General features: G+C 44.2%; 1 protein-coding gene across 2 annotated transcripts in view; it reads left to right on the forward strand.

Annotated features, from left to right (window-relative positions):
- Positions 1 to 9,901: 9,901 nt before the first annotated feature.
- The window catches only part of IGFBP4 (insulin like growth factor binding protein 4), a 74,628-nt gene continuing 60,362 nt past the window's right edge, over positions 9,902 to 24,167 (forward strand). Inside the window, exon 1 of one of the 2 annotated variants that reach the window (XM_083147266.1) lies at positions 9,902 to 10,421. In XM_083147266.1, coding sequence (XP_083003392.1) covers positions 10,076 to 10,421 — 346 coding nt within the window. In that variant the 5' untranslated portion in view covers positions 9,902 to 10,075. The remainder of the gene's footprint in view (positions 10,422 to 24,167) is intronic. The other variant, XM_083147265.1, reaches the window with a different exon arrangement.

Consider the following 24,167-nt stretch of genomic DNA (forward strand, 5'->3'; position numbering starts at 1 on the left):
GAATGTGATTATGCCCTCCATAGCTTAAGTGCCCATACACAGGTCCAATGTGGCCTGTATTCATTCGATTCGGATGGATTGGCCCAATATATAAGATCAAAACTGGCCAAATTGGACCTGTTTAATATCCAATCTGGCCCGATGCATGTTCCCGTGCACATCGGATCCTGTAAATCATATTTGCAACACATATGATCTATCAGATTGGACCCATCAGTGGCACATCGCGGGTGCTTTTTAGCACAAGTGATGTATCGCATCTGATCAGGGTGGTAGGTGTGTGTGCCAGCGGGGCCATACCACTGGCACACAAGTCCCAAAAATTGCGCATCAAGGGCGGGATGTTATAACATCCGCGGCCCCCCTTCGCCGGACATCGCATTATTAGTAACGGCATATGCTATAACATATGCCGTTATTCATGCAAGGGACAGCTCTTGCGGTAAGAGCTGTCCCTTGCGATGCGGTGCCGGCACTGGACTTCCGGGTCTGTGACCCGGGAGTCCATCTGCGCATGCGCAGACCCCGGCGCCGGCCGCAGGGCACGCTGGGAGGGATCCGTGACGGATCCCTCAAACAGCGCTGCGGTAAGAAGCCCATAGGCTTCTGCAGGGATTCGCCAGCTTTAGCTGGCGATTCCCTCCGCAGCGCTGACACTGCGGAGGCGCCATATAGCATATAGAAATGCGGTAGAAACCCCGAAAACGGGGTTTTTACCGCATTTCTGCTATATAGCATCCCGCCCCAAGTGCCAAATCATATACAACCCTCCCGGGGAGCTGCAGGGAGGGTTGAAGGGAAATCAGGTCCGTCTTGTCCCTCGGACAAGTCGGACCTTTGTATGGGGACCGGTCTTCCCCTTTGTTTCTTCTCCCTCTTTCTCTCTTTCTTTATTGTTCCTTAGGTCGAATACATTTTTGTTGCAGCTGGAGCATAATGATGCCTAACATTGGTCATTTGACCTGTCTTTTTTCTGGTTAACCTACATTGTGTACTTTTCCCCTCAACTTTGCTACTTCTTACTCAATTATGTGTCTTTGTTCCCTTACATTGTGCCAGATACTGTACTTTGGATTAGCGTTTTGCACTGGCTAAGTAGCAGTCAGTTACCTGCTAAACTGATATTTTGGGTAATTTGAGGACAGGTGTACTGTATATGGACACACCTGGAGGAGAGGCACACTAGTAATGTCCCTTTGCTGAATAACTTACCTCTTTTGTTATGACTTATTTGTAATTATATTTGGTACTTATTTCCTAGCAGGACGCCCAGATTTCCTATGTACGCTAACATAGTGAAATCGCATCGCACATTGCATCGCATGGCCCTTTTTTGCGGTGTGAGATGTGAGATGCGATCTCAGTAGTTAATATGGAAAAACACCTAAAACACCACCACTCTCCACATCACCCCGAAGCGTGGCGAGGATCTAAAATAATTTTATTAGCCTTAACTTTTCCCCTCTTTAAAAAAAGGTCTGCCATCCCCGGCAAGGGTTGGCCAATGATTTTTTCTGCGGCCTTAACTATCCTGTCTAGGGATCTCCGATCAGAGCACTTAGAATTCCCATACCATACCGCAATGGCATAAGTCAGCAGACTCTTGATTACACAACAATAGAAAGTATTGGCTTAGATAATCCTGCTGCTCACAATCTACACTGAGCCTTTACAACTGCTATAGTGGTACTGTATGTGCGGACCAAGACAGATCTTCAGTAAACGTAATCCCCAAAAATGTAGTATTGGTAACCCTCTCCACCTCCTCACCATTTAAAACCAGCGGTCTGGTGGTTGATCTTCTGGATCTTCTAAAATCTATGACCAACTCCTTTGTCTTTTTACCATTTAGGAGTAAGTTATTAACATCTCCACATTTAATCAATTGCTGCACCTCCATTCTATAACTCTCTTTGCCCCCCCCCCCCTTCACTGATCAAACCCACTACAAGAAAATTTAACAATGAGGTTGGACTCTGAATTTGAAAAAACCTAGGTAGATGCACTGATGGACAATTGCAGAGTTATAGCATCCAGCTGAAGTTTAGCTGAAATCTGAGCACTGTTTGACTGCTGATTGAACTTTGCACTGGATTTAGCAGACAACAGTGGTTGTTTGCAGGAACATACTAGTGGAGACTGTGCACTGGGAACCAGTAAGTCTGTGGGTTGGTAAGTTCAGGAGATCCCAGGACATATTGGTACAGGTGTTGATACACTTGAAAGGCAACAAGGCTTGCAGTGGGTCTTTGAATAATGCAGGAAGGAACACACTGGTGTATGGCAAGGCTAAGCATCAGAGGAGGGCAATAACCAGGGCCGGATTTGTCACTAGGCCCGTGAGGCACAGGCCTAGGGGCGGCACCTGTCATGGGCGGCAGCCGCCAGGAACTTGCTGCCAATCAGCCTAGCTAGATCAGCTGGCATGTGCAGTAGTGAGGGTAACGGCTAAACCCTCACAACCTGCTCACGTACCTCTGCGGCGTTGCCCATACCTCCCAACTTCCGTCTGGAGGAAATAGGGACACTCGCGCGGCAAAGCCGCGCGAGCGTCCGAAAAGGGGGCGGGGCGTATGCAAATGAGGGCGCGGCTTATGCTAATTAGCCGCAGCCTCATTTTCATACGAGAATAGACGCTGTGCGCACAGCGTCTATTCTACTAGATTGGGGGGTCTCCCAACTGCCGCCCCCCGCAGCGGGAAAATGCCTGCCGCAGGTGGGACGTCGGGACAGGACCCGAAAATCGGGACTGTCCCGACGGAATGGTGACAGTTGGGAGGTATGGTTGCTTCCTGGATGCTCCCTCACATCAGTCTCTTCCGGCGTGGGGCAGCGTCACTTCTTATTTTTGATTAGCAGCTGGCCAGCCACCTCAGTCTGGCACCAAGAGGGAGATGCGGTACTCAGCGTGGCTTCCTAGCTAGCTCTGTGAGCTGGCACATTTACATTTTGGGCAGCCTGAAGCTACAGTCTCATCCCTCCGTCCCTCCCTCCGAGCAGTGCATACAGGCAGTATTTATTGCCTGCTCACACACTTGCACCGGAAACTCTGGAGTCCGTCCGCACAGGCTGTACAAAGCTACTGTGCTACGTATTAGTGTTTTATGTTCCCTACAAGAGGCAAGGAACTTTTCTCCCTGCAGTGCACACAGGTTACTGAGCCCTCCCTCCTCTCATCACACTGCTGTGCGGAAGGGAATGTGTCGGGAGCACAGTTAACTGTTTGAATCCCTTTTATTCAACAAACAGTAAGTGCTAGTCTCCTAGTAAGTGCTAGTGTTCCAGATCTATTTATTGTGCATAATTCCAAACATTTGCCCAGAGCTAGGAGGGACAGTTTGCGCCCCTTTTTTGGGGTGGGGTGTGCACATATGTAAATGGGGGGGAGGGGCGGCCAAATATTTTGTGCCTAGGGGCGGCCTGACCCCTAAATTCACCCCTGGCAATAACACAGTGCTCAGAAATTTGTTCAGGTATGCTGGATACACTCAGAGAGGGACAGGTGGAGAAGCAGATGAAGCTACTGACCAGGAACTAGTGAGAGACAAGTTGTAATGGAAATGTGCTACTGCATCTGTAGAGTTGAAATCATACTTGGAAATTACTTTCCTGGAAAAGCCCAGAGAGGAGACTGTCAGCAGTACTTTGGGGGGGCGGGGCCTGATGTACACATCCCGTACTGCAAATCCTGCATTTAGCGGGTCTCCGAGGAGAGGGCGGGCTAAAATGACGCAATTTGCATCTTTAGCTCCCTCTGAAAAGCCGTGGATCGCAGCAATTTAACACTGCCGTCGGGGAGATGCAGGGGGGTTCAGCGGTATCTGGGAGGGTTGCCCACCTTTTCAGGGGGCCGTGAGGGTGACCTGATTTTCGGGAGCCTCCCGGCCATTCCGGGATGGTAGGCAACCCTGGTTGAAATAGGTTGCCTGACCACTGGATAGGCTAGTGATGACACTTGACACTGCAGCTGTTGTGGAACTACGCATCGCAGCATGCCCTGCATCAGTGTTAGCATGGCCACATAGTAAAACTATAGCAGGGCATGCTGGGATGTGTAGTTTAGCAACAGCTGCAGTGTCAAGGTTACCCATAACTGGGATAGGCTAAAGCAGGGCTGGGCAACACCGGCCCTCCAGATGTTAATGAACTACACATCCCAGGATGCTTTGCATTAGTTTTGCTATGTGGCCATGCTGAAACTGATGCAAGGCATGCTGGGATGTGTAGTTCATCAACATCTGGAGGGCCGGTGTTGCCCAGCCCTGGGCTAAAGTAATGTAGATCAATGATATACAGGATTGCATCAGTAAGGTGTGACACCCACAAGGAGAGTATGCTGAAATTGGGCCTAAATTTAGAGTTGATTGTAAAAGCTAAACCTTTCTCAAATGGACAAAACCATGCTGCACTGCAGGTGGGGCAGATGTATCATGTGCAGAGAGTTGTAACATTTGAGGGAGGTGTGTTCAAACTAAAATATAAGTAGCTCTGTAAAAACAAAGCAGCTAATATTTACCCTGCACAGAAACAAAATAGATCACCCAAGTAAATTGCATAAAATGATAAAATGTTCTGTGATGACCTGCATAGAAAATACCCTTGTCTCATGTCTATGAAGAAAGAATCAGGGAGATGTAAGTGTTGGATAAGAGTGCCCTCCAGTGCTGTCTCATTCTCCTCAGTGTACTTTATCCGAGGCCGGATTGGAGGAGTTCGCCGGGTCCCGCCATCTTCCTGAGTCCGAGTCCAAAACTAGGTTAAGACGTCATCACCCCACGTCGGATTCGATTGCTATATAGGTTCCGGCTCTGGCGCCATCTTCATTTGGATGTGTCCGACACACACATGGGGGCTGCAAGTGGGGGGTGACACACTAAAGGGGGAACTAAACAGGCTATATGGGACCGTATAATTCTATGGGTGCCCCATGTGTCCCGTATCAGTCCAGGGGTGCCCGCACGTGTGCCGTATAATTCCATGTGTGCTGTGTCAGTCCAGGGGTTCCACCATCTGTGCTGTATAATACCATGTGTGCCGTCATGTGTGCTGTATCAGGTCAGGGGTGCCACCATCTGTGCCATATAATTCCTGGGGTAAGCCAAGTCTGCCGTACAATTCATGGGGTGCTGCCAAGTGTGCTGTATTAGTCCAGGGGTGATGCTAAGTGTGCTGTATCAGTCCAGAGGTGATGATAAGTGTGTTGTATCAGTCCAGGGGTGAGCCAAGTCTGCCAAATAATTCCTGGGGTGGGCCAAGTCTGCTGTATAATTGATGGGATGCTGCCAAGTGTGCCATATCAGTCCAGTCCACCTCCCGTGACCAAGCGCAAGTGAAACGTACGTCGGGACCTCCCCGGGACACGTGGTGCACCACGTGACCGGGCATCTCAGGCAAGGAACAGACGCCTAGCGGGGACGCCTAGCACGCCAGCACGCATCCACAGGAACCTGACTCATACAAGCCGGCTGTGAGGTAACCGCTGGACTCGTTCAGCGGATACATTTGTTTCCACCTTACCAACACTTGTATCATTATTCATTGTCTCCTGTTCTGCGAGCAACTCCTTGCTTATTCGTAGCAGCAATTATACATAGGAGAACATACTGTGTAAGGGCGCCCCTGCTCCCTGGCTATTACAAGCACTTGTCATAACAACTATTTTACATAAAACTGTGACCCATGATTATACTCCCACTACCTTCTTTACCTCAATATTGGTAGGAAGGGGGATATATGAGGATCACACTGTGACAAACTGCCGTTCCTTGCCGTTTATAGAAGGCAATACCAGCCTCTCAAATACTCTTTATATTTTCAATGCGCATCATTTTTAATATTTAAAAAAAGGTACACAACCATTTTAGAGCATACCTATTAAAGTTATATAATTTTTAAAACACAGTAACTTGTACATATAGATCTATGATTTAAGGGTGCCCCCACCCAGAGTTTCTTTCTCTCTCTTCCTCTCTTGGAAACCCACTAAATACTACGTGATGCTAAGTGTGCCATATCAGTCCAGGATGATGCTAAGTGTGCCGTATCAGTCCAGTGTTTGTGCCGCCCACTTTGTTTATCATAGTCATCCAGCTACCTCGGTGCAACCTTTTGGCCTAAAAACAATATTGTGAGGTGTTCAGAATAGACTGGAAATGAATGTTCTTGAGGTTAATAATAGCTTAGGAGAAAAAAAAACTCCAAAATGATGCGATTTTAGCAGTTTTTATACTTTAAAAAAAAAATCAGAACCCAAAACCATAAACGTTTAGGGGGTGTTTTGGCAAAACCCATTAGAACCCAAAACCTGAAAGTAATCAGAACCCAAAACCCAAAACGCAAAAAAGTGGCCGGTGCACATCCCTAATGCACATTAGAGCTTAGGTGCTAATACGCATGTGAAGACCCCTGCAGCGAGTGCCTTTGGCGATATTTTCATTCACTGGGGGCACTTGCTGTCTGATTGAAGGCAGGGGCATTTTGGGGTGGACTACCTTTGTTTTATTTGCTACACAGAAGATCACAATGCCTGTATGAGGCAGACTACAATATTCTGAAGAGGCACTATATAACCCCTTACAGACGCAGCATGTTTTTGCCTTCCTGACAGAGGCCTTTTTTTCAAATCTGACAGGTATCACTTAAGTGGGGATAACTTTTTTTTGCTTTTACTTATCCCAGTGATTTTGAGATTGTTTTCCCGTGACACATTGTACTTTAAGTTAGTGATAAATTTTGGTCGATACAGTTTTTTTTTTTTTGTGAAAAATACCAAAATGTCGTAAAAAAATTGAACATTTTGCAATTTGCAAAATGTTACATTTTCTGCTTGTGAGACAAATAATCATACCACTCAAAATAGTTAATAACTAACAAAGACCATATCTATACTTTATTATTACATCATTATTTCAACCTGCTTTTAATTTTGGACACTAGGGGGCAGCAGAGTCAAAATTATTCACATCACACAGTAAACGCTGCTTTTGGCTGTTCACGTTTGAACAGCCAATCGCAGCGATCGCCCATGGCGGGGGGCATCGCTGCCCCCCATGGGCAATGAGGGAAGATGTCTGCTGTCAGGGACAGCAGACATCGTCCCTCTGTCACCGCGTCTCTAGACGCGGTGACACTTTGAAGTCATGACGTACATTTACGTCATGTGTCGGGAAGTACATCCCGACCATGACGTAAATGTACGTCAAATGTCGGGAAGGGGATAAATAACTGGTAGTAATAATAATAATTGTAATTTCTGTGTGAAGAGAAAACTTGTTCCTGGTTGGAAATTGGGCAAAAACAAAGCTCGCATTTCCTAATGTATTAATATCCGACCGCCGTATGACCGCATAGCAGGGTATCGCCACTATAGAAGCCTATGGGCTTCTTTTTGACCGCCTGCCGCCTCTGCCGCAAACCCGCCACCTACGCCGACCCCCCTCTCTCCCTCCCCCTGGTTTACCTTGCTGCAGGTCCTCCTGGACCTGGAAGGTAAACCCCTCCTCCCGCTAGCAAGGCAGCCGGACATCCTTCCGGCTGCAGGGGGGAGGAGGAGGCGCCGGGAATAGCCACGCTGAGCTGTCCCGGCATGAGGGGAGCAGAAGGTGTCAGGGAGGTGATGGAGAACCCCGCACACCACATTGCAGGTATCGCGGGAGGCCTCAGTCACCGCACCGTGATGCCAGCCGCATATGTTAATACATATGCAGTGGCATCGCGGTGGCCGGCTATGTATATTAATACATCCTGCCCATATTCTGTCTGGCAACTCTAGTCTAGTAGCTCTGTGTTTGACTCTAATGAAGTTTTTATCACTTAGCCTGCTGTGTACTTTGTGATCAAGGGGTTCTGGAATTTTGAAGAATCATGGCAGGAACAATATTTGTATCCTTTCTGTTTGGATCATTTTATTTATTATTCAAACTTTAATCTGCGAGTAATAACTGCCGTTATGGCTGTGCCTGTGGGTTGGTTTATGACATTTCAACAGTCATCATGTCGACACTAGAATTTTGGCATTTATCATGTATACACCAATGGAATATTGACATTGTTAGAATGTGAACATATCTGCACCTGTTACATCTGCCCCCCTACAGTGCACATTGTTTTGTCCATTTGAGAAGGAATTTTCCTCTAAGAGTGAATAGAATAAGGCTCATAATTTCACTCTCTGCCCGCAGATGGCCGTGTTTCGGAAACTCACTGACACTAGAAATATATATAGATGATATATTTACATTGATTTATTAAAACTGTAATCTGCTTAATTATATTGTATCACTTATTAATATCTTCTTAGAGCTGCTATTTTATAAATTAATTTCTTGTTGTTTAGGGGACTCACTATCCCATCTATTAGCAGCAGCTCGGAAACACTCACATACTGTATTAGCGCTTGTTGGAAACCTGTTAGTGTTCTTTTTTGTATTTTCAACTGGCCCCATTATCTGTACCACAGTCCATGAGGGTTACGAAGCATGTCGCTTGCAGTGATATATTAACTGAATTGGAGTATAATTTATTTATTTATCACCAGCATATGTCACTGTGCTATGTATGTATGTATGCAAATACATTTCTAAAAACTAGACACTAAAGGGCAGTATTCAATTGTTTTTCACCAGCAATTGAATATCGCCCTATGGTCTCCTGTCATTTTAGATGGGAGATTGGGCGCAAAATAAGAATTGAATAAAACCCTGAGGGGAAATATACTAAGATGGCAGTTCTATTGCTACAGTATTATGTTCTAGAAGGTGCTAATGAATAAGAAGTTGATAAGAATTGGTTGGCCATAGCAACATCCCATGTGAAATAGAACTCCCATCATAGTAATGTTCCCCTAAGGGGAATTAAATTCTTATGCATGCCCCGATAAAATGTTGTCAGATTATACCACCAGTTCATATTATGCCACATCATTTTTCTCCTTACTATTATTATAACATCCACAACACACCTCTCGGTGATAATGTAATATCACACAATTCAGGCTGGGCAATGGATCAGACCCAGTTGCTTAGCAGGTAAATCTTGGAAATTGTTATGCAACTTTATAACCTGGGTCAAGAGCCCCCTAAGCCTCTGGGCCCCATAGCAATGGCACCAATAGTATGTTACACAAACAGACTTGCATTCAAATGTGCATCCAAAGAACTGTGCATCCAAACGGTGGTTTACAGGTATATATTTTATGAAGCAATTGAACATGATTAATAAAATATATACAGGTTTATGGTAATAGTAAAACACTAACATAACCGATCCATCTCTCCACCCATCCAGCTTCTCCTCCACCCAGATCCATCTCTTCACCCAAGGAATTATTAAATGAATCTAATATTTATTATTAAGTGCACCGCACACATATGCTGCAGAGCTTTGCAGAGAATATTTGAACACTCACATCAGTCCCTACCCCAGTGGAGCTTACAATCTATATTCCCTACCACATGTACACGCACACACATTCATGCTAGGGTTAATTTTGTTGGGAGCCAATTAACCTACCAGTATATTTTTGGAGTGTGGGAAACTGGAGTACCCGGAGCAAACTCATGCAAGCAGGGGGAGAATATACAAACTCTGCACAGTTAGGGCCATGGTGGGTATCAAACCCACTGTCAGGCAGTAATACTAACCATTACACTGTCCGTGCTTCCCTAAATATAAAGCATTCAGATATTGCTAAATCATCTTTGTTTTCACTCTGCCTTTCTTGCAGCGTCTGTCATACTTCTCCTCTCTCGCTTGTCTGTAACCTTTCTATTTTCTCATCTTGCTTTGAAAATTCTTCTACTTCCATGCTCTCCTTCTCTCATTCCCTGTCCTCACACTCTCCCCCTTTCTCCTGGCAGTGGGACTAGAGATAGGAGTGGCTTAGAGCCAGTATAAAGTCCACATCTATCTGCCCAGTGCAGTCAATCCTCAGTCCCCCTCATTCTTGCTATGGAGAGCAGTACAGCTAAGACTGCATCATTTCATGTTCCTGTGTGCTAACTCTTTACCAGTGTGCCAGCTCTGCCCCAACTGCAATCTCTCATCCACTTTTATCCTAACAGTATAGCCACACACAATGTCTGGCATCTGCCACCTTGCTTTGCTTGTGATCTCATTGACATCACTTGGAGTAGCAGATGAAGCTATACAATGCCCACCTTGCTCACAGGAGAAACTTGTTCGCTGTCTGGACCCTACTGGGTGCCTGGAGCTGGTGAGAGAACCTGGGTGTGGTTGCTGTGCCACCTGTGCCCTCCAAAAAGGAGAGACATGTGGGGTCTATACTGCCAGATGTGGCTCTGGGCTTCGCTGTTATCCCACCAAGAATTCCGAAAAACCTCTGCACACCCTAATGCATGGACAGGGGATCTGCACTGATATCGGAGAAATAGAAGCCATACAGGCAACTTTCCAGACAGCAGGTGAGAATTGAAAAGACTATCCACAGGGGAATTGTTCCTTCTAATTAAACCTGCTTAATGCAATTACCTTCTTATTTTGTTTTGAGGAACTTGCAATTCTTTTTCTCCCACTTCAAAGACAGGATATGCCTCCAGGATATCACTATACCATTGAATCAAATCTTTAACTGTTTTAGCACCAGATTTGATTGCTCTTAATGTATAATAAGATGAGTGTAAATGGGTCAGTGGTACACTATATACCTTCTTCCTAAAGGGTTAATAATGGAAAGATTGAGTGCACTATGCCAGATAATTATCCCTGCTCCACATCTGCGTATTTAGTTATATGGTAAAGCGTGCCTGGAGGTAGGAAGGAAAATGTGTTAAGGAATGAAGTTAATTGCCTACTTTTTAATGTTCCGTTTTCTCTGCACAATTCAGCATGACATTAAGTAATGTATGCATGAACTTCTTTTGACTGATTTAAAACACTTAAAATGTGCTTACACAAGTGTGTAAGGCTTATGAATTTCTTTTTTTATCTCTAGAAACTTCATTTAATACTGGATCTATATCATCCACAACATTTTAATTCCTTTTTTTTAAACCAGTTTCCCATTTACTACTATCATTTACCAGATAATCATTTTATTAAAATCTATAACGACAGAACTATGAATTGCTGTGCTGCACCATATTCATCAGTTACATAGCATCTCATATCTAAGAAAAGTACTCATCTGTCATTTGTTTTGGTGGATGTTCCCTTTTTTGATCACATATCCCCATATTCCTCTTGATTCTAAATTGTCTGTGTTGTCCATCTGATGTATATCTCTTTGTGAATAAATTCCTTCAATGTCCCCTTATATGGTCAGTATAACAGCATGTATATTATGGAACTGTTAGTGATTAATGGTGTTTATATTTGGATATTGGTTGGTTTGTCATGTGATTTTTCATCTGCACGTCTGCCAAGGTGAGTGTGCTTGCCTAAAAAAATGCATGCAAATATCTGTCTGTTTAGTCTGTATGGTAAAGGCCCATATTTGGCTGTTGTAAGGCCTGCTGACTGTGCTCAGGTCTGAACTTATTCTACTTTTATTGTGAATATGGTCTGTTAAAATGATCTGATTCTGCTCTTAATTACATATTAGCTGCCAGAATGCTCTCCAGACACGGGCCCTTATTCTGGTTCACCCGCAAAGGCAAATTCCTTCTCTCTGCTCAAGTTACATCTGCTCCACCTGCAGTGCACATGGTTTTGTCCATTTGAGAAGGAATTTTCCTTTGCGAGTGAACTTGAATAAGGGCCATGGTACCATCATCCATTTGATAAGGGAAACATTAATCCAGGGAGTTAATGTGGTCTCAGTTAATCACTTTATGTAAATAAAGCGGTTTATGCCTATTAATTAATTGAATGTAAATGAACTTAATTAAAAAGTCAAGTGGCAAATACTGAATCATACACAAGTTGTCATATTGGCTTATTATTCTATATTATGTAGGGCATGCAAGAGAATGTGCTGCACCAATAACATGGCTGTCATAATAACATTTGTTATTGCTTAGTACTTTCTGACATAACATAGCATATCAGCTGATGGAGAAAACATGACCAAGGGATGCCAGAGATGAGTAGAGGACAATATGGCATCTGTTTTCAGTTTTATCCAGTAGCATATCATTATTAATAGCCTTTATTTTTCAAATACCACAAGGGTTCTGTACAGACACAGTACAAACATATCAATATATAAAGTATAAACATGGCAGTTAACAACTATACATTTTTAAAAATACAGACACCATAACCAGAAAATACATTTTGGCTGGATATATACCCTACTGTAGTTGATGGCTGCAGCAGACCGTTTAAGAGCCACAGGGCCTGATTTAAAGGTGTCCACAGTGGCTGTTGCCACAGTGTCTTTCCAGCTGCAGATCTGACAAGATATGCTAATTCTGCAGCTGCTGGGATTAGTACCATCAGCAGACATGGCTACTACTCTTTGCTTATATTTATCAACCTCTCTGCTGCTTTTGAAACTGTGTACCACCCTCTCCTTCTGCAAATCCGTCACCCCCTTGGTCTGTGTGATACTGCCTTCTCCTGGCTGTCCTCCTACCTCTCTGACCATTCAATTTTTGTCTCCTCTCATGACTCCACCTCCCACCCACTTCCACTAAGTGTAGGTGTCCTGTTCATGGTTCTCTCCTTTTCTCTCTCTATATGCCCCCCGTAGGTGAGCTCATTAGCACTTTTGACTTCCAGTATCATCTATATGCTGATGATACTCAAATTTACCTTTCCTCCCCTGACCTCTCCCCTGCTCTCCTCTGATGTCCCAGCACTTTCCTAAATGTAACATGTCTAAGACAGCCGATCATCTTCCCACTTTACTGCACAATCTCTACTCCCATAATCTTATTACCTATTGATGGCACTACTATTTCCTCTAGCTCTCAAGTGCTCTGTATTGAGTAATCCTTGACTCCTCCCTTTCCTTCAAATTACACATTCAGCACCTCTCACAAACCTGCCTTTTTCATCTCAGAAATATTTCCAGGATCAGACCCTTTCTCACCCAGGATTCTACTAAGACCATTATCCACTCTCTGGTCCTCTCCAGACAGGAGTACTGTAATCTCCCCCTATGTGGAATCCCTGTCAAATGTCTTTCTCCTCTCCAATCTATCCTCATTGCTGCAGCGCAGCTCATCTACCTCTCCTAGCGCACTACCTCCACCTTTCCTCTTAAAAAAGCCCTTCTGGCTTCCCTTTGCCTTTCAGAATCAAATTCAAGCATGTCACCCTCACTTACCAAGCTTTCACTCTCTCCTCTCCCAACTGAGAAAAGATATAATGAATATTTACACATGTACAATAAAAATGCAACTTGAGAAAAGTCGCATTTCAGTCTGACTCTGAAACCCTTGTCCTCTGAGATACTGCATTAATGGTGCAGTAACAGAATCAAACATTAGGTGTCACTGTGTATGCTGAATTTAGCCATTCCAGTAATATCATAATAACAACTACCTTCTTTCAGCCAGTAATGAGTGTGCCTGTGCTGTGGCTTTAGCATTCTGCTTCCCATATTTATGAGAGGCAGAATAATATGTTATGTTTTGGTTTGGTCATTGGTTCGCATTATGTGCTTGGACTTGATTATGCTACCTGCCTGTCTTTCATTATGTCATCATTATTTTTGGATCTGTTTTCACTAGCAGTTGCCTGCTTATGACTATTGCTATCAGTCAGTATATTCTTGGTTAATGGACACAGCTGAAATACTTGTATCTCGCTTATAGTGTGTCAAATTTTCTGTTGTGTAACAGGGTTGAATCGTAGATTGGACTCAGTATCAGTGACAATAACTTGATAAAGGGTCAGATGTATCAAGCTTCAATAAAGTGGAGCATACTAAACAAGCCCCCAACACAGCTCCTACCTGCTATGTTACAGACTTGGGGCTAGATTCTCTAAGCTTCAAAAGTGATAAAATGGAGAGTGATAAACAGCCAGCCAATCAGCTCCTACCTGCCATGTCACAGACTGTGTTTGAAAAATGTCAGAAAGGGGCTTATTGGATGGCTGTTTATCGCTCTCCATTTTATCACTTTTGAAGCTTAGAGAATCTGGCCCTTGGTTTAAAAAAATGACAGGTAGGAGCTGCGTGGCTGGCTGTTTATCACTCTCCACTTTATCACTTTTGAAGCTTGATATATCTGGCCCAAAGTGAGCATAACTTGACAGCTAGGAGATGATAAGCTTAACACATCTGCCCCCTGATCCACTAGGTGAACATCACAATAAGCCTTCTATCTGTTGAGGATTGCCCTGTACGAGCTTTAGAGAATCTCTAACATACACCATCAATAAGAATAATGACACAGAGAAACTGTTATATATATTTTTTAAATGAGCTATAAAATTTAAACCTGTAAGAATGAAAGATTAAAGTATAAAGGTTAGAGCATGGTGATGGTGGCAAAGAAAGAATGGTTGAAATCCACAACAACCCCAAAAATAACATCACTATCAATAACAATAAACCAACCATAACTAAAATCACAAAGGTATCTGCACAAACACCTAGGGACCTTTGTACCTTGACTACCCACCCGGAAGGGTGATGATGCTGCCCCCTTCGTAAGGAGGTCAAATTAAGGTGATTGCATCTAAAGCATCAAATCAGTCTAGCTACAGCTGCTAATTGATTCAGAAACAGGTAACCAGCCTTTCTTTCCCACCTACAAACAGCCAACTAAGTAACCCTGGAAATATAACCGCATGTGGACAAGGGGTGGCAGCAGGTACAGATTGGTATTTCATTTTAAAGCCGCGCAGGAGATTTCTAATGTGCTGACGCACCAGAGAAGGCATTTGTGGCAGGGAGAGGGTGACAAACTGATGGTATGGGTGTGTTAAGCGGTAGAGGGTGGCATGTTGGTGTATCTGTGTGTCCGGGCCTAGAAACCCCCAGCCTCCGAGGTTTACCTCACTCCATTCGCGTCCTGTAATTATGTTCTCCTTATCCTAGTTCTAATATACTATTTCAACATAAACCATCCCTGTTGTGCAATGTGAGAGAGTATAATTTCATGCTTATGTCATGTTACACTTTACATGTACTAGTGGAAGTTAATGTATCCCACAATCTATTCCTGTGTGTGGATGCTTCAACAAAGAAGCATATTATACAAAAGGTTACAGGCACACCAGAAGTATATAAGTAATAGTCAAGTGAATTTGCCAAGAATATGTAAGGCAAAATACTTTTTTCAAATGGAGTAATGCGGGTAAACAATAAAGTAGTAAATAAAACTATTTCCATCAATAGACAGTTGTGTGTATGTGTGTATTCACTTTGTGGAGTACTCAACTGTGAGGATTTCCACTTCTTGGTGTTATTTCAACATTTTTTTTAACCTGTACTCCATCCAAAGTGTTGAGTCATTGTACCTGTATACTCATCTTTTTTATGATTAAGCGGACCCCTATGGCCATTTACTTCTAAAGCGTGGCGAGCGTAGTGAGAAAACAGAAAACAAAGGCGGGGAGGCGGAAAACTAAGCAAATAGCTTAGTGGGCGCCCAACTAATATATAAGTACCCAAAACTTTAATTACACGTGGTAATTATTACCAGCTAGTGCTTGATACACTATAGCAGGATGGTGTGGGGTACTTAGACCATAATTCCATCTAGCCCTATGCCGGTAAACATAAACCAATACCTAGCCAATACCTAGGTGAGTTCGGAGTTATTGATTATCAGTGGTTTTGCTTTGTTTCTAATAGATCCTTTAAGATATTATTTGACAAAGAAGCATAATCAGTGTACTTTATCCAATGTCCCAATATCTCCTTGTCATTGTGTTTTAACGCTGCACAAACACCTAGGTTAGGGTTACTTGTCCACCTTCTGGGGAGCCATGAGTGTCACACGATTTTCAGTAGCCTCCCAGCCATTCCGGTTGGGTAGCAGAGGCGTAACTGTAGGTGGCAACAGAGTCATCTGCCAACGTGTTTACTCCCCTGCAAGCAAGCTACCCGCTCAGCATAGCCTGCAAAGCAGGTAGGCGCCGGCCCTTAGAGGCGCTTCTTCCCCTCCTTTAACAATGTAGCTGCCAGCTACAGCCGGTGCCTGTCAAAGTATATGACAGGCAGCCGGGAAGAAGCTGTCCCAGTCCCGCGTTGCTGAGTACCGCTGCTCGTCTCCTGTCCAGCGGACTGTACCTTGTTGAGTCATAGTGCTGGAGGGACATCGAGATTTGTTTCCCCCAGTAAAGCCGGGCAGGTGACATCATGACGCTGTCACCACGCACGCATCCCTGCAGGGGGGAAGAGCCATCGGGCGGTTTTGTTTGGAGCAGCTCAGCAGCATAATTTGGAGAGGCGCAGGAGTCAGGACACACAGCGGGAGCCGGTACACAGTAAAGGAGGAAACGCTGGTAGTTTGTGTGACAGTGTGTAACAAAGGTGTGTGACACTGTAAATAAAAGGGGCAATTACCCAGATCTAGTATGGTGCGCCACTATGAAAGACACACACAGGGCATTCCCCCGACATGAAGTCAGAGGCACATCTGTATTAACACAGGCTTGGCAGTGGCACTCTCAAAATTAAGCGCATGAAGAGACACTTGCATATTATAGGGATGGCATTGTATGGGCACAACTCTGAGCATTATATGCAAACAACACTACAGTATGGTTGAGATTATGGCTAAGTAATGCTACTCTGGGCAGTATGCGTAACTCACTACTCTGGGCATTATGCGTAACTCACTACTCTGGGTAGTATGCGTAACTCATTGCTCTGGCCATTATGCGTAACTCACTACTCCGGGCAGTACGCGTAACTCACTACTCTGGGCAGTATGCGTAACTCACTACTCTGGGCAGTATGCGTAACCCACTACTCTGGGCAGTATGTGTAACTCACTACTCTGGGCAGTATGCGTAACGCACTACTCTGGACAGTATGCGTAACTCACTACTCTGGGCATTATGCGTAACTCACTACGCTGGGCAGTATGTGTAACTCACTAATCTGGGCAGTATGCGTAACTCACTACTCTGGGCATTATGCATAACTCACTACTCTGGGCAGTATGCGTAGCTCACTACTCTGGGCATTATGCATAACTCACTACTCTGGGCATTATTGAAAGCTGTGTTACTGTGGACATTATGCATAAGCACTGCTATTGTTGGCATGATGTGTAGCGGCGCTACTCTTGACATTATGGGTATTATGTGTAAGCAGCACTAGCCTGGGCATTGTATGAAAGTAAAATTCCTGTGCATTATGTGTAGGCGGCACTACTGTGGGCATTAGGTGTAACCTGCATTACTCTGGAAATTATTTATAAGGGGCACTATTGTGTGTAAAGGGTACAAATGCACTACATGTGGTGTAATGTGAATACGATTGTGCTACTGTGTGGTATAATTTGAGAACACATCTCTTTTTTTTATTTTTGTATGGCACATACCTCTAGCATGCGCTCATTTATAAGGTATGGGAGGGCGCAAATTTAGAGTTCGCAGGTAGGCGCCGAACACCCTAGCACCGGCCCTGCCTGCAAGTATGAATAAGTTAATTGAAAGCCGTTGATATCACTTCTGTGGCCGATTCCCCCTCCTAGCAGGACAATAGACATCACACTCTGTTTTTTTTCTAAACATAATATTTGCATATGAAGCACCCTGTATTAGAACCCATGACTTGTTCTACTAGAAGCCAATATCATTACTGATTGAGCTATTTGCAATTGCAAGTGAATTCTACCTGTTTAAAGCTACTACACTACAAAGCTCTGCTTAATAGTAATGGTTTTAACTAACAATTATACGTAGTCAGAATCTGCATACTTACTGTGCAAGAGCAAATACTGTAGCTATCAGTAAGGTGTCTGCCTCCAGTGATACAGTTTACAGGTTCTAATCCTAGGTATGACTGCTAAACAGTGTATTTGTTTAACCCCTTCCTGACACAGCCAGTTTTTGCGTTCCTGACAGAGCCATTTTTTTCAAATCTGACATGTTTCACTTAAGTGGGGATAACTTTTTTTTGCTTTTACTTATCCCAGTGATTTTGAGATTGTTTTCTCGTGACACATTGTACTTCAAATTAGTGGTAAATTTGGGTCGATACAGTCTGTGTTTTTTTGTGAAAAATACCAAAATGTCGTGAAAAAATGGAAAATTTTGCAATTTGCAAAATGTCACATTTTCTGCTTGTGAGACAAATAAACATACCACTCAAAATAGTTAATAACTAACAAAGACCATATGTCTACTTTATGTTGCAATCATTATTTCAACCTCCTTTTCATTTTTTGGACACTAGGAGGCTTCAAATATGAATAGCAAATTCTCAAATTTTCAAGAAAATTTCAAACACTGATTTTTTTAGGGACCAGTTCAGTTCTGATGTGACTTTGAGGGACTTGTATGTGAGACACCCCCATAAATGATGCCATTTCAAAAACTGCACCCCTCACAGTATTCAAAACAGCATTTTGGAAGTTTGTTAACCCTTTATGTGTTTCACAGGAATTAAAACAAAGTGTCGGTGAAATTTCAAAATTTCTTTTTTTTTTGCAGAGTTTCAATTTTAATACATTTTTCTAACGAATACAGTAGATTTTACTAGAGAAATGTGACTAAAAATTGATTCCCCCAATTCTTTTGTTTTCATAAATATCCTATATGTGGCCCTAGTGTGCACGTTGACCAAACCACAGGCTTCATAATAGAAGGAGCACCTACTTGATTTTGGAGCCTCCTTTTTATGAGATTTTTTTTTAGGCACCATGTAGGTTTCTAGGCACCATAAGTGCTAAAAGTTAGGAACCTCCCCCACAAGTCACCCCATTTTGCAAACTACACCCTTCAGGGAATTCATTTAGGGGTATAGTGTACATTTCAAACCCCCAGGGGTTTCACCAATTTTGATACAACTGGGCTGTGAAAATGAAAAAATTTAATTTTTCATTTTCACAGCTCAGTTGTATCAAAATTGGTGAAACCCCTGGGGGTTTGAAATGTACACTATACCCCCTGATGAATTCCCTGAAGGGTGTAGTTTGCAAAATGGGGTCACTTGTGGGGGGGTTCCACTGTATGGGTGCTTCAGGGGTCATTCAACCAGAATCTGTGCTGCAAAATCCAAAAATCACTCCTTCCCTTCTGAGTCCTGCCATGCACCCAACTGGTATTTTTTGGTCACATGTGAGGCATTGCCATACTCGGGAGAAATTGGGGCACAGATTTTGGGGTGCTTTGTCTCCTTCATTCCTTGTGAAAATGAAAAATTTTGAGCCAGATCTGCATTTTTGTGTAAAAAAATGTAATTTTTTACACAAAAATGCAGATCTGGCTCAAAATTTTTCATTTTCACAAGGAATGAAGGAGACAAAGCACCCCAAAATCTGTGCCCCAATTTCTCCCGAGTATGGCAATGCCTCACATGTGACCAAAAAATACCAGTTGGGTGCATGGCAGGACTCAGAAGGGAAGGAGTGATATTTGGTGGTGGAATGAATGGTGGGTGCTATGTCGCATTAGCAAGACCCCCGAAGCACCAATACAGTGGAACCCCCCCACATGTGACCCCATTTTGGTCACCAGCTTTGGGAGGGGGGCTGGCGCTGCGGCTGGTGGGGGGGTGGAAGGGGTGCTGGCGCTGCGGCAGCCGGGTGGGTGGGAGGGAGGGGGGGCTGCCGGGTGGGAGGGGGGGGGGGCTGGCGATCGGTGGTGATCGGTGCTGTACTTAACAGCACCGATCACCACCGATCACTGTGTTACCGAGCGGCTTAGCCGCCGGTAACACAGAAAACGCTGCAATTGGCTGTTCACATTTGAACAGCCAATCGCAGCGATCGCCGCGAGGGGGGGATGTCTGCTGTCAGGGACAGCAGACATCTCCAAACTGTCACCGCGTCTATAGACGCGGTGACAGTTTAAAACCATGACGTATATATACGTCTTCGGTCGGGAAGTACCTCCCGACCATGACGTATATATACGTCATATGTCGGGAATATCTTTCTATATATATATATATATATATATATATATATATATATATATATATATATGTGTGTGTGTATATATATATATATATATATATATCTACACATATATATACACATATATATGTGTATATATATATATACATATATATGTGTATATATATATATATATATACATATATACACATACATATATGTGTGTATATACACATACACACACACATATATATATATATCTTTATATATATATATATATTTCAGTAATTTTTTTTTTTTTAACACATCTCTAACATGCTGCTGCGGCTTGCGGGGTGGGGGGGGGGGGTGGGAGGGGGGAAGCGCTGCGTGCGCTGAGGCTGCCTACTGCTGCTGCTGCCGGGGGAGCTGGGGGAGCTGCCGGGTGAGTGCCGGGTGGGTGGCAGGGGGGTGCTGCTCATCGGTGGTGATCGGTGCTGTACTTAACAGCACCGATCACCACCGATCCCTGTGTTACCGAGCGGCTTAGCCGCCGGTAACACAGGAAACGCTGTGAATGGCTGTTCAGATTTGAACAGCCAATCACAGCGATCGCCGACCGGGGGGGCATCCCTGCCCCCCCTGGGCGGCGAGGGGGGATGTCTGCTGTCAGGGACAGCAGACATCTCCAAACTGTCACCGCGTCTATAGACGCGGTGACAGTTTAAATCCATGACGTACATTTATGCCATGTGTCGGGAAGTACTTCCCGACCATGACGTAAATGTACGTCAAATATTCGGGAAGGGGTTAAAATAAGTGATAATGTAAACAAATGTGATGCCATGTAAATATATATATATATATATATATATATATATATATATACACACACACATGCATACATATATTTATATATGGTGATGTGTGTGTGTGTGGGGGGGGCAACAAAATTAATCTTGCCTCCGGGCAAGTGGGAGGTACTTACGCCACTGGCACTGGGTAGGTACAGATGAAGCGGGTCTGCCGCCATCCCCCGCCACCTGCCATCTGTATCTGCGAAAGGGGATTTCGCACGGTTCCCCCGGGTCCCCGCTGGCTTGTCAGCGGTCACCCGGGGTCCCCACCTCCTCCCCGCACCCCCCCTAAACCTGTCCGTCTCCCTGAAGCGGAGACGGACAGGCCTCCCGTCGCCCTGCCGCCCGGAAACTGAGACGCGCGTGCTGGCGGATCACCAGCGGTGATGTTCTGGCGATTCGCCAGCAAGAGGGAGCACGGCTCCATCTGTATGTATTTCTCTGAGGATGAAGATTGGAAAGTGTTATTATTACTATATTTTACAATTCAGATACAGTTGCAGATGTAATGTACTAAGCCATGGATAGTGATAAAGTAGAGAGAGATAAGGCAGATGTATTAAACCTGGTACAGTCCTAAATGTCATTAAAAAACTGTAACATGCCAGTTATGAGTGGATTGGCAGGTATTTTATCCCTCGCCAGTTACCTAACTCCAAGGATTAGTACATCTGGCCCCAGTTTGTTATTTGCCATGGAAATTGTATTTGCTTTTCTCAATGTGTTCTGCTGTATTTTAGGTTAGGGGTGCCCTTCAAGTGAAAAAATGAGAGAGAGATAATGACAGAAAGAGAGACAACAAATAAATGCTGGAAAAACAGGAAAATCCAACATGTTATGTTTGGACTTCTAGAACTAACAGATTACCTGAAAAGTCCTTGATATTTCAGCCTCTAATATTTCAGGTATAATTGACAGAACAAGGGAAAAAGCGAACATACACTATTACAGAGATAAAAATGAAACACACAATGATAAAGACGTGTGCACATTGACTGGCAGGTGGAGACCTATGCAGAGATAACTGCTATTCTCAGCTAGAGATAGAGACAGACAGTGTAAGGAAAACTTTATAAAACATTTCTATTTAATGCAAAAATCTAATCATATTCTGAATATTATATATAATTCTCACTATAGGGCATATTTGACAATAATGCTAATTTTCTCCCACTAAATAGAGTTTATTTATTATGCCTGGAAATTTAGATACTAAGAAATGATTCTCTTGACAATTCTCTCTTGCTAGGACAGGGGTCCTAATTCAGGCCTGACCGCAGACTGTGCATACTTCTGGGCGGCAAATATGTGTGCATTTTGCTTACGCGCGTCATCTATTCATAGAAGAGAGGGACTAGGGGCCTTTCCCTCACAATGTTGGCACATGGGAGGCGTGGCTTACAATAGTGTTATTCCCTGAAACACACATCCAAATGGTCATGAGGGGAAGCAGTGATCGAAGGGCATAACTAGAACTTTGTGGGCCCCATAGCAAAATCTTAAAAGAGAGAGGAAGAAAGAGAGAGGGTGTGGGAGAGAGAACAGGAGGGAGATTAGGGAGAGGAGAGAAAGAGGAAAGCGAAATGGAGTGAGTGAGAATGTGGTGGTAGAAGGGGGGAGATGGAGTGAGGGTTTGGGTAGAGAGGAGGGAAAGAGTGAGAGAGGAAGGGAGCAAGGGTAGAAGAAAAAAAAGGGGAGAGAGATGGAAAGAGTGAGGGTGGCAGGATAGAGAGGGGAGAGAAAGAGAGAGAGAGAGAGAGAGAAAGAAAGGGAGAACTAGAGGGAGACAGAGGGGAGAGAGAGAGAGGAGCCAGAGAGAAAGAGAGAGCGAGGGGAGTTAGATGGCTACAGAGAAAGAGAGATAGAGCAAGAGAGGGGAGAGTCAGAAAGATGCAGAGAGATAGAAAGAGAGAGACAGACAGAGGAAAGCAAGAGGGAGAGAGAGAGGGGGGGGGGGGCGGCAGAGAGGAAGAGCATGCGAGAGAGATACAATGAGGGGGCACAGAGGGAAGAGAGAGGACGAGGGGCAGAGAGAGCAGTGGGGAGTGGAAGGGAGACAGAGGCAGACAGAGAAAAACAGGGAGGGGTAGAGAGTGCTATCTCATTACAGGAGACAGCCACAGGTCTAATAATACCCCTTTCACACCAGCCTAAATTCCTGGGTTGGGTCCGGGAACAACCTGGGACTAGCTCTGGTGTGAAAGGTTCCAGGGACACATTCCCGGGTTAATTTGCCAGCAATTCAACCCTGCTAGATAGCAGGGTTGCTCCCGGGTCCTTCCAGGGTTACTGGCTGGTGTAAAAGGTGCAGGGACACGTCCCTGCTTCCCGTGTTGCCTCTGCTAGTGCTGATTTGCTAGCAGGGCAACTTCCTGTTGTGGTGGACACTCACAGACATGCCCAGAGACATCATAAAGCATGCAGGGAGACAGTGTGCATGTCCTGTGGCACCACAGACCCCAGAAATGCATTTTAACCCCTGAAAGCCTGCAATGTGTGCATGTCTTGGACAAATGAGGAGGTGAGAGAGCTATTAATCATTAAAGGGGAAGATGCTTTCATATGCCTTTTAATTTGTTTTATACAAGTAAATAGAGGCTGAAACACTACAAATGTTTTGTGTCTCAATTATTAATAATCAATAATTTAATATGAGCCTAAAAAAGGCCATTTTCAATGCTATTCTCATAGAAATTCAGGGTCATCCCGGGTTCAGTGTGAAAGGTGCCGACCCGGGTTGTCCCTGCTTCAAAAGCATGTGTGAATGGGTCCCGACCCGGGAATGTCCCTTCTTGTCCCTGGAATTTAATTCCCGGTTTGTCTCTGCATTTCTGGTGTGAAAGGGTAAAGGGGCAGCAGTTTGTGGCATTAGTCCTCAGCTAAATATCCTCGGATCATGGTAGTGATGGATGGAAACTGGGGAGAACTTTGCCTTAGTGGGGCGGAGGGTGGGTCACCACTGCCTCCTCGGCAGCTTTCAGGGGCCAGGTGGACCTGCTGTGGCATCGGCTGCTCTCACCTCAAGGGCTGAGGTAAGATTTGGGGGTAGATGTTCACTTGGTGCAGGGGGAGCTGTGGGCCCTGGACACAGTTCAGGCCCCATAGCAGCTGCACCCTCTGCTCTGGTCTGGCATGTAATTAGATTTAAACGATGTCTTGTTAACACCATCCTCATATTTTTTCACCCCTTAAAATACTACTGCGGCTGCCTCAATTGCATCCTTGCATAAACAGTGCATGTAGATAAAGCTTTAGAGAAGAGTTTAATTTAATGCATCAATTAGAAAAATAATTATAATAATTATACTAAAACCCCAGAAATGTTTGATTTTTGTCATAAAACTTATTTGTTTTAAGGTGTAGTTTGCAGTCAGTTATAGATTTCAAAATCCTCTTGAGA

Source organism: Crinia signifera, chromosome 6, assembly GCF_055691185.1.
Source record: "Crinia signifera chromosome 6, ASM5569118v1, whole genome shotgun sequence".
NCBI classification, from domain to species: Eukaryota; Metazoa; Chordata; class Amphibia; order Anura; family Myobatrachidae; genus Crinia; species Crinia signifera.